Consider the following 12,335-nt stretch of genomic DNA (forward strand, 5'->3'; position numbering starts at 1 on the left):
TCACCTGGGGCCGATTATGACGGGAGGGATGTTACAGCAGATCTATGACATGTGAGGAGAAATAGTTCCTGGTTAAGCAAAGCCATAGTGGTCTTAGAGCCCACAGTAGTACTGGATTCCATCCTGATGCCATAATTTATTTCTTGGCCTGCCTGGTTCCTGGGACTGAGCTACAGAGAGGAAATGGAAACATGAGTCCCGTCAGTTAATCGGTTGTGGATCTCCTACGCATTTATCTTTAGAGTTTTGATCTCTGGTCTTTAGGGCAAGGTCTAGTACAGTTAAGATCCTGTAGGACCCTGAAAGTATAAAAGAAATGAGACTCTTGTCCATGTGGGCAGGGTGCTCATGGTCACTGCCAGGCCCTGGCTCTAGTGCCTTTGGCTGCAGCTCCTTCCATCGGATAATATCTGCCCTTCATTGAACTATCAGTGTAGCTCTCCTTTCATGGAGCTGAAATACCTGCAGACTTATCCCTCAGATACAGAAGGGTCACAGAGAGATATTGCAAATGATTTGGTCTAGTCCACTAAATTCACATGTGGGGAGAAAATACTGAGACCAAGCATTCCAAAGGCCAAATAACTGGTCTAAAGTAAAGGCACGTGCCAAGAAGTGGCAGATCCAAGCCCCCATGCAGGACCAGACCTCTTTCCTCTCCTATGGGACCTCCATCCATGCTTCAGACAGACCCCTTTACCTCCAGCTATGTTTCCTCTTGTTTTAACAGGTGAGCATGATCTTAACTCTGATGGTGCCATATTACACAATTGACACGGAATCCCCGCTCATGGAGATGTTTGTGGCTCGTGGGTTCTATGCTGCGAAATTCATAGTGGCCATCGGGTCGGTTGCAGGACTGACAGTCAGCTTGCTGGGCTCCCTCTTTCCAATGCCAAGGGTCATTTATGCCATGGCTGGCGACGGGCTCCTTTTCAGGTAAGGGCTATGCTCGGTGGCATTTATTCTTTTCTTCCATGCCTGCCCAGGGAATCTGTCACCCACTGTCAGCCTGACTGTAATTTTGATGTGAGTGCCTGTCACATAGACAATGGAACTTGTCACATATCTTGGCAAAGGGTTTGAGTGAAATTAGTTTAGGTCCTAAAACAGCCCCTCCGTTTGACTCTGGGTCCCTCAGTCTAGCAACAAACTAATATGTCCCTCCAATGGCCCCCTCCCCTCTTATTTGACATTGTATAAAGATGATGAGTGCCAAAATGTTACATTGGGCGGCCTCCAGAAGGAAGAACCCATCCCAGGGGCATCTGAGGCTTGCCTTCACATTGAGGCCTGACGACTGCCCCCTCTGAAGCTGAAAAAGTTCACAGTTACAATCAAAGAGAGGATAAGACCCTCTGAACAGAGCCTAATAATAGTAGCAACAATCGCTACTGTTTATTGAACATTTGTGTATCCCAGGTATATGGTATCCCATTTAGTCAGCACCATAACTCTATTTTACAGAAGAGTATACTAGATGAATATTCTCAGAGAGGTTAAAAAAAAAAAAAAAAAAAACTTGCCCCAAATCCCCCAGGTGCTGGGTGGCGGGGTCAGGATTTGAACCCAGGACTGTCTTGACTCCGACAACCAGACTTTTAACCACACCAGTACACTGACACTTCCAGCCCCCTAAGCTGGTCATGAAGTAGCCTATCTGCCCATAGTACAAAGGGGATGTGGCCCCATCTCTTGGTTCCTAGTGTCTACTGTGTGAAGAGCTTGCAGGGAAGGCATTCTTCTAGCGCACAAAACAAGGAGTAAACCTCCAAGGAGCTCTCAGGAGTGCAGAGGGATCCAGCTCAGGGACTTTATCTCTGCCATCGGCTATCACATTCTGCACCGTTTCCTCCGCTTACCCCCTGAGGTCACCACCGAGCTGTGACCTTGGGGGAGCTGGAAAGATCAAGAAAAGGCTGACTAGCTATCTATTTTATATTTGGTAGTGTATATATGTCCATGTCGCTCTCTCACTTCGTCCCAGCTTACCCTTCCCCTCCCCGCAGCCGCATAGCGCAGGGAGATCAGCTCCTTGCGTTGTGACCACCTAGAGCGGTGGGATAGGGAGGGTGGGAGGGAGACGCAAGAGGGAGGAGATATGGGGATATATGTATATGTATAGCTGATTCACTTTGTTATAAAGCAGAAACTAACACACCATTGTAAAGAAATTATACTTCAATAAAGATGCACCAAACGTAAAATAGATAGCTAGTGGGAAGAAGCTGCATAGCACAGGGAGATCAGCTCCTTGCTTTGTGACCACCTAGAGGGGTGGGATACGGAGGGTGGGAGGGAGGGAGACGCAAGAGGGAAGAGATATGGGAACATATGTATAGGTATAACTGATTCACTTTGTTATAAAGCAGAAACTAACACACCATCGTAAAGCAATTATGCTCCAATAAAGATGTTAAAAAAAAAAGAAAAGGCTGACCATAGTGGAGGTGTGACAACTTCACACACCCAAAAGGTTTTTCAGCTGTCAAAGAAAACCAAGAGGAAAGATGCTGGGGCTCCCAGCACAGTTTATATTCCTGCTTCATGGACTGAGTCATGGAAAAAGGGAGGAATGGAAGTGGAGGGAGGAGGGAGTGCCAGAATGAGAGAGGAGGAGGGCGGGCCCTCATGTGCCTTACTAAGCCTCCAGGAACTGCTAAAGAAGGGTGCCATTCAGTCACCCTTGTTGGTCTTCTCTATCTTCTCCAGTTAGTAAGTGGCCGGATTTAGCTTTCATCCAGGAGCACATGTTCTCAATGACTGTACTATTTTGCCAACCAAATCCCTGTACTTCTGTTGTAGAGCAAGTGCTTCTCAAGCTTTGGCATAAATCAGAATCCTCTGGAGGTTTTTTAAAGCGTAGGGTTTGTTGGGCCCCACTCCCGGAGAGTCTGACATGGTAGGTCTCAGGTAAAATCTCAGAATACATATTTCTAACAAGTTCCAAGGTGATGCTGATGCTGTTGCTCCATGGACCACACTTTGGGTAAGACAGGTGTAGAGGACCCCCAAGCAGATGTATGACTTGGCCAAGTATCCCTTCTTCATAGCAAAGCCTATGCTTCAATTTAGATTTCTGAGAACCCCCTAGAGTCAATCAACCCATCACATCACATAATGAAGCAGGAATTTTAATAAAGAAGTTTGGCTCAAACTCAAGGAATTAAAGTAAATTCTGTTTAAATTCTATTCCGGGAACCGAATCCTGGGGCAGGAATAGCAGCTGTATTTAAGGCAGAGAATCCAGAAGTAAGCTGGAGAAACAGGACCAGGAGGTGTTAAACCATGTTGAATCAATCCCCACGTGTAGCTCACCGTGAACCCTCTGCTTGCCCCTCCCTTCAGGTTCCTGGCTCACGTGAGCTCCTACACAGAGACCCCAGTGGTGGCCTGCATTGTGTCGGGGTTCCTGGCGGCTCTCCTCTCCCTATTAGTCAGCCTGAGAGATCTGATTGAGATGATGTCCATCGGCACCCTCCTCGCCTACACCTTGGTCTCTGTCTGCGTCTTGCTCCTTCGATACCAACCAGAAAGTGACATTGACGGGTTTGTCAAGTTTTTGTCTCAGGAGCACACAAAGAAGAAGGAGGGCATTCTGGCTGACTGTGAGAAGGAAGTTGGCTCTCCTGTGAGTGAAGGGGAAGAGTTTTCCGGCCCAGCCACCAACACATGTGGGGCTAAGAATTTACCATCCTTGGGAGACAATGAGATGCTCATAGGGAAATCAGACAAGTCAACCTACAACGTCAACCACCCAAACTACGGCACCGTGGATGTGACCACAGGCATAGAAGCTGATGAAACTGAAAACATTTATCTCATCAAGTTAAAGAAGCTGATTGGGCCCCGTTACTACACCATGAGGATCCGGCTGGGCCTTCCAGGCAAAATGGACCGGCCCACAGCAGCTACAGGGCACACAGTGACCATCTGCGTGCTCCTGCTTTTCATCCTCATGTTCATCTTCTGCTCCTTCATCATCTTTGGTTCCGACTACATCTCAGAGCAGAGCTGGTGGGCCATCCTTCTGGTCATTCTGATGGTCCTGCTGATCAGCATCCTGGTGTTTGTGATCCTGCAGCAGCCAGAGAACCCCAAGAAGCTGCCCTATATGGCTCCCTGTCTCCCCTTTGTGCCTGCCTTTGCCATGTTGGTGAACATCTATCTCATGCTAAAGCTCTCGACCATCACGTGGATCCGCTTTGCGGTCTGGTGCTTTGTGGGTAAGCAACTTCCTTTGAAGCCTTGAGAGTTCCCTTCTAAGACCTTGATCAGGCTTATCTCAAAATTACCTCCTAGCTGGACTGGGCATCACTCTTCCAAGAGAAATCTGGCTGGTTCTGTGGATCCCTACTTCCTGCTTTAGAGTCAGAAAAGTCAGTTGTGCCCTTTCTGCCTGTTATGATCTTGGTTGTTAGTTTTTTGTTTTTTTGTTTTTTTTTTGTGGTACGCGGGCCTCTCACTGTTGTGGCCTCTCCCGTTGCGGAGCACAGGCTCCGGACGCGCAGGCTCAGCAGCCATGGCTCATGGGCCCAGCCGCTCCGCGGCATGTGGGATCTTCCCAGACCGGGGCACGAACCCGTGTCCCCTGCATCGGCAGGCGGACTCTCAACCACTGCGCCACCAGGGAAGCCCGGTTGTTAGTTTTGAAGAATGATACTGAACAATCCAGCACTTCATTGAATACTATTACTGGATGTTCTTCTTGTGGATAATTAGTATCATAGAAAGGCCACTTAAAATGAATCCACACTTTTAAAAAGGACAAAAATAACATATAAAAATGAGGGTGGGAAAGGCTGATTGGAATTCTTAGAAACTAAAAATTATGAAAATTTTTATTTATCTTACGTTCAACAAAATTAAAATAGCAATCATGCCATGTTTTTTTAAATGAGCAAACTATGAATTAAGTATGGGGTTTTAGGCACAGTTTTTTGACAAAATTGTATCATGGCACCATTTAACAGCCCTCAGTTTTTGTTGACTTTGCAAAATATTCAAGTTTTTCATTTTTTCCCCAAGATCTTTCTTCATCCTTTGATAATCATTCTCTTGGGAAGTACCCATCATACCATCATCCTTGTTGCTTTTCTCTTCTTCTACTGATAACTGATAGGACTCTGTTGGGTCATCAACGTCCACAGCTTTGAGTGAATTACTATTGCTCTCTCTAAACTCACTTCCACTGCCTTCAGGAAGTCCTGTATCATTCCCAAGATTTCTAGTTTTCCTTTGGGATCAATTTATATTATATTCACATTACATGTTTATCCTATATGACCATCACTGATGTTTATGAAATTGCTCGGGATTGGTGCTCGTGATAACTTGAGAAGGATATTTAAGTGAAGACTAATTTTAAAGTTCCTTAGTTACTATTTTTATATTTCCTATACAACTTGGTAACCCTGGGGTCTCTGGCAACAAATACTTAGCTAAGGAGAGTCCTTAGGTGCTTTGAGGAATAGGAAAATAAAGAAAAAGTAACTCAGCCTTAAGGGAGGCAAGACAAATATGTGTGAATCAACCAGCCTGAGCAAGGCAGCATAGAGAGTCATTGAGTTGTAGCCCATCCACTCCTTGAGGTCAGGGATATGGGTGTTCAACCAGGTGACCTCTGTGCCGGAACATAGTTCGTGCTTAATAAATACTTCTCTATGATTGTAAAGCACTCTTCAGATGAAAAAAAGGAAACTTCCAGTCAGAATAGCTGGAAAGGACTTTAAGGAGGTAGAATTTGAACTGGGCCTGTAAGATAGGATTTAGGTAGAGGGAGGTGGGGGGAAAACACAATATTCAAAGGAAAGAACATATGCCTCCCAGAAAACTCCTCACATCCAAAGGCCATCCTATGCCTTCCTGTAAGCATTTTGTACCAATTTTTCACTACCCTAAGCCTCATCCCTTGTTAGACTTTAAGGGATCTCTTGAGAGGACCCCACCGACTCATCAAAGTTCTAAGCATTTATATGATTCATTCACAGTCTCTCTTTTCTGTTTAAACATTTTTCCACTGGAACAAGAAGCTAACCAATGGAAAGATGCTATTATGGGTAGAAATGAATGAAGTGGGTAGAAATTAAATTAGAGTCATGTATTTGTCAAATGAATGAAGGCACAGACACAAATACACATGAATTTATTCATCTTTTCCTGGACTATTTAAGCTAGAAGAAGCCTCCAACATGTAGTACAGTGTTACCCACAGTGTGGTGACCATTCCGTTGTTAATATTTGGACTGATTTTAGAGAGTATATGAATGAACTTTTAAAAATATTATATGATTATTATTCACTTTCACAAATACTAGAAAAATATATACATTCCCATGAATCTGGTGATTATTTTTAAGCTTTAAAAGTGAGTCAAGAAGATTCAAGATGGCAGAGAGTAGGTGGACGTGGAGTTCATCTCTCTCCACGGATGTATCAGGAATACACCTGTAGATGCAACAATTCTCACAGAACACCAGCTGAAAACTAGCAGAAGACCTTGGACACTGGAAAGGACTATAAAGATCACTGCATAACTGGGTAGGATGGAAAAAAAGAAGGGAGAAGGAGGAGGAGAGGAAGCAGGCCAGGTCCTGCACCCCAGGGAAGGGAAGCTGAAGCAGAGGAAGGAGCCCCAAATTTGGGGAAACCCCCTTTCTGACGGGGAAATAGACTGGGACAGAGGGGAAGCATTAGAGGCTGTCAGAAGAGGGTGAAGCGGCCAGTTTGTGGGAGACAGGGCAGAGTGAGAAATACACAAACGGTCCATACTGTGGCCATACGTGCCCGGGACTGGGACGTGTATTCACAGGTTTGCAAAGGGGCTGGGAGCTGGTGCGTGGGGACTGGAGAACAGGCTCAGAGCGAGAAGTGCTGTTGGCTGTGGGGAGAAGGACTGAGGGGATGGGAGGGAGGAAATCTGCAGCAGGGAATGCCTAGGGAGGAAGACTGGACTGCCATGGAAGCAGGGTGCTATTGCTCAGTCACACACAGGGGGAGGAACCATTACTGTAGCCTCTCTCTACCTACACGCCGGCACCTGCCAGTGATAATAAAAAAAGCCCCCTCAGGGCTGGCCCTCATGTGCCTTACACCGGGAGGCAGAAAAGGCCCTCGCTAGGGCCATATCTCTTGCACCCGTGGCCACCGGCTTCCCTGCGCATTTGGCGCCCCTGGGGCTCCCGTGATCCAAGCAGTCATACCACCTCTATGCCTGGTCCTCACAGGGGCAGACCCAAGAGCTCCAAGGCAGACTCAGAACAAGACTCCTGTGGGTGGACCACATGCAGATCTGGGCATAAAACCAAAGCTGAACCCCAGGGATGGGGTGACTAAGGAAGAAGATGGAAAATCTTTCCACCAGCTGTACAAGCTGAAGATTAAGTCCCCACAATCAGTTAGTTAGACCCTGCATCTATGGACTATCTGAGTAGACACTGAGTGTTCCCACAAATGAAAACAGTCTAGGGCTTCCTTGGTGGTGCAGTGGTTGAGAATCTGCCTGCCAGTGCAGGGGGCACGGGTTCGAGCCCTGGTCTGGGAAGATCCCACATGCCGCGGAGCAACTAAGCCCGTGCGCCACAGCTACTGAGCCTGCGCGTCTGGAGCCTGTGCTCCGCAACAAGAGAAGGCCGCGACAGTGAGAGGCCCACACACTGCAATGAAGAGTGGCCCCCACTCGCCACAACTAGAGAAAGTCCTCACACAGAAACGAAGACCCAACACAGCCAAAAATAAATAAATAAATTTCTAAAAAAAAAAAAAAGAAAAAGTCTAGCTCTGGCAGCTGTGGACTTTGGGGGCAGCACAAGCAGGAACTGGGCCAGATCAGAGCCTGAGTGGTCCCCACAGTGCCCACAGCAGGTCCAGAGACCAGCCCAGAGGCAGAGGAGAGCCTCCTGGGGCTGTGGCTCACAGCGTGTGCAAGGACACTTACAGCAGACACCCATGGAAACATAATTATTACTATTGACTTTATTATGTTTTGATTCATTCTGTTGTTGGTTCTAGCTTTCTTTTTTTGGTTTCTTTTTCCTTCTTTTTTTGTTTGTTTCTTGTTGTTTTGGGGGGGTTGTTTTGTTTATTTAGTCTTTTGGGATCTCTGTTTTATAACTTTTAAAAATTTTTTATACATTTCTATTTATACTTTGTTTTTCTGTTTTCCTGTGTTTTTCCCCCTTTTTATTTTATTTTATTATTATTATCTTTTTAATCATTTTTATCAGTTTGTTGTTTCCTTGCTTTATTCTTCAGTTGGCACACTGCTTTGGTTTTGTTTTTAGGTTATGTGTTTTTGTTACTTTTAATCCTAATTGTTTGATTTCATTTTTGAATTCTTCTATTTGTCTGGTTGTTCTCTGGCTTTTTGTTTTATTTGGCTCTGTTTTTGTTTCTTTTATGTGTGTGTGTGTTTCCCTGTTTCTGTTTTTGTTTGATTTTGTTTTCACCATTTCTCTGGGGTTTTGTTTGTCTTTTTTTTCTTTAATATATTTTCTATTTTTTAAAATATTTGTTTCTATGTTGCTTTTCTGCTCTTCTGTATTCTTTCCCCTTTCTCTTTTTCTTTTCTTAATATCATTTCTGTTGGTTTGCTTTGTTTCTTTGCTTCATTCTTCAGTTGGCACTCTGCTTTGGTTTTGTTTTTTGGTTTGCGGTTTTTGTCAGCTTTCTTCTTAATTGTTTGATTTTCTTCTTGGGTTCTTTTGTTTGTCTGGTTGTTTTTCTATTTGATTTATTTTGTTCTGTTTTTGTTTCTTTTGTGTGTGTGCATGTTTCCTTGTTTCTGTTTGTATGATTTTACTTTTTACCATTTGTCTGGGGTTTTGTTAGTCTTTATTTTTTTTCTTAATCCCCCTTATTGCCGGGACAAGCGACTTGTGGGGTCATGGTCCCTCAACCAGAAGTCGAGCCTGAGGCTCTAGAGTGGGAGCACGGAGCCCGGGATGCTGGACCACTAGAGAATTCCTAGCCCCAGGGAAGATTAATCACCAAGAGCTCTCTTGGAGGCCTCTATATGAATCCAAGACCCAGCTCCACCCAACTGCCAGCAGTTCCCAATGCTGGACGCCTCACACTAAACAACAAACAAGACAAGAACAAAAACCCACCCATCAGCACACAGACTACTTAAAGTGCTAGTAAGCTCACAGACACCCCAAAACATACCACATGACATGGCCCTGCTCATCAGAGGGAAAATACTCAGTTCCACCCACCAGAACGCAGGCACCAGTCCCTCCCATCAGGAAGCCTACACAAGGCACTGGATCAACCCCACCACCGGGGGCAGACAATAGAAGCAAGAGGAACTACGACCCTGCAGCCGAGGGAAAGGAGACCTCAAATACTGTAAATTAGACAAAATGAGAAGACAGAGAAATATCTTATAGGCAAAGGAGCAAGATAAAAACCCACAAGACCAAATAAATGAAGAGGAAATAGGCAAACTACCTGAAAAAGAATTCAGAGTAATGATAGTAAAGATTATCAAAAATCTTGGAAAGAGAATAGAAAAAATACAAGAAACATTTAACAAGGACCTAGAAGGACTAAAGAGCCAACAAACAGTAATGAACAACACAATAACTGAAATTAAAAATACTTTATTTAATTTTTTTAATTAAATAAAAAATAGTGGAAAACTGAGGCAGAAGAATGGATAAGTGAGCTGGAAGATAGAAAGGTGGAAATAACTGCCAGGGAGCAGCATAAAGAAAAAAGAATGAAAAGAATTGAGGACAGTCTCAGAGACCTCTGGAACAACATTAAGCATACCAACAACGAATTATAGGCATCCCAGAAGAAGAAGAAAAAAGAAAGGGTCTGAGAAAATATTTGAAGAGATTATAGTTGAAAACTTCCCCAACATGGGAAAGGAAATAGTCAATCAAGTCCAAGACGTGCAGAGAGTCCCATACAGGATAAATCCAAGGAGAAACATGCCGAGACACATATTAATCAAACTAACAGAAATTAAACACAATGAAAAAATATTAAAAGCAGCAAGGGAAAAGCAACAAATAACATACAATGGAATCCCCATAAGGTTAACAGCTAATCTTTCTGCAGAAACTCTACAGGCCAGAAGGGAGTGTTTGCAAGATATATTTAAACTGATGAAAGGGAAAAACCTACAACCAAGATTACTCTACCCAGCAAGGATCACATTCAGATTTGATGAAGCAATCAAAAGTTTTACATACAAGCAAAAGTTAAGAGAATTCAGCACCACCAAACCAGCTTTACAAAAAATGCTAAAGGAAATTCTCTAGGTAGGAAACACAAGAGAAGGAAAAGACTTACAAAAACAAATCCAAAACAGTTAAGAAAACAGTAACAGGAACATACATATCAACAATTTCCTCAAATGTAAATGGATTAAATGCCCCAACCAAAAGACACAGACTGGCTGAATGGATACAAAAATAAGACCCATATATATTTTGTCTACAAGAGACCCACTTCAGACCTAGGAATGCAAACAGACTGAAAGTGAGGGGTTGGAGAAAGATATTCCATGCAAATGGAAATCAAAAGAAAGCTGGAGTAGCAATACTCATATCAGATAAAATACACTTTAAAATAAAGACTATTATAAGAGACAAGGAAGGACACTATATAATGATCAAGGAATCAATCCAAGAAGATATAACAATTGTAAATATCTATTCACCCAACACAGGAGCACCTCAATACATAAGGCAAATGCTAACAGCCATAAACAGGGAAATGAACAGTAACACAATAATAGTAGGTGACTTTAACACTCCGCTTACACCAATGGACAGATCATCCAAACAGAAAATAAATAAGAAAACACAAGCTTTAAATGACACATTAGATCAGATGGACTTAACTGATATTTATAGGACATTCCATCCAAAAACAACAGAATACACTTTCTTCTCAAGTGCACACGGAACATTCTCCAGGATTGATCACACCTTGGGTCACAAATCAAGCCTCCGTAAATTTAAGAAAATTGAAATTGTATCAAGCATCTTTTCCAACCACAACACTATGAGACTAGATATCAATTACAGGAAAAGAAACTGTAAAAACTACAACACATGGAGGCTAAACAATACGCTACTAAACAACAAAGGGATCACTGAGGAAATCACAGAGGAAAACAAAAAATACCTAGAAACAAATGACAATGAAAACATGACGACCCAAAACCTATGGGATGCAGCAAAAGCAGTTCTAAGAGGGAAGTTTATAGCAATACAATCCTACCTCAAGAAATAAGAAAAATCTCAAATAAACAACCTAACCTGACACCTAAAGCAATTAGAGAAAGAACAAAAAACCACAAAGTCAGCAGAAGGAAAGAAATCATACAGATCAGATCAGAAATAAATGAAAAAGAAATGAAGGAAACAACACCAAAGATCATTAAAACTAAAAGCTGATTCTTTGAGAGGATAAACAAAATTGATAAAACATTTTTCCAGACTCGTTAGGAAAAAAAGGGAGAAGACTCAAAGCAACAGAATTAGAAATGAAAAAGGAGAAGTAACAATTGACACCGCAGAAATACAAAGGGTCATGAGAGACTACTACAAGCAACTCTATGCCAATAAAATGGACAACCTGGAAGAAATGGACAAATTCTTAGAAAACTACAACCTTCCAAGACTGAACCAGGAGGAAATAGAAAACATGAACAGACCAATCACAAGTCTGAAATTGAAACTGTGCTTAAAAATCTTCCAACAAACAAAAGTTCAGGGCCAGATGGCTTCACAGGTGAATTCTATCAAACATTTAAAAAAGAGCTAACACCTTTCCATCTCAACTCTTCCAAAATATAGCAGAAGGAAGAACACTCCCAAACTCATCCTATGAAGCCACCATCACCCTGATACCAAAACCAGATGAGGATGTCACCAAAAAAAGAAAATTACAAGCCAATATCACTGATGAACATAGATGAAAAAACCCTTAACAAATACTAGCAAACAGAATCCAACAGCACATTAAAAGGATCATACACCATGATCAAGTGGGTTTTATCCCAGGAATGCAAGAATTCTTCAATATATGCAAATCAATCAATGTAACACACCACATTAACAAACTGAAGAATAAAAATGATATGATAATCTCAATAGATGCAGAACAAGCTTTTGACAAAATTCAACACACATTTATGATAAAAACTCTCCAGAAAGAGGGCATAGAGGAAACCTACCTCAACATAATAAACTCCATATATGACAAACCCACAGCCAACATCATTGTCAATGGTAAAAAACTGAAAGCATTTCTTCTAAGATCAGGAACAACACAAGGGTACCCACTCTCACCACTATTATTCAACATAGTTTGGA

The 12,335-nt window shown here is 42.8% G+C and overlaps 1 protein-coding gene across 1 annotated transcript in view; it reads left to right on the plus strand.

Moving 5' to 3' along the window:
* Positions 1-12,335, plus strand: part of SLC7A14 (solute carrier family 7 member 14) — a gene marked incomplete at both ends in the record, with an annotated part of 68,676 nt that overhangs the window by 41,653 nt on the left and 14,688 nt on the right. The window contains 2 exons of the mRNA XM_079704435.1: positions 731-939; positions 3,349-4,226. Coding sequence (XP_079560561.1) covers positions 731-939; positions 3,349-4,226 — 1,087 coding nt within the window. The remainder of the gene's footprint in view (positions 1-730; positions 940-3,348; positions 4,227-12,335) is intronic.

The sequence above is a fragment of the Hyperoodon ampullatus genome (genome assembly GCF_949752795.1).
Source record: "Hyperoodon ampullatus genome assembly, chromosome: 5".
NCBI lineage: Eukaryota > Metazoa > Chordata > Mammalia > Artiodactyla > Ziphiidae > Hyperoodon > Hyperoodon ampullatus.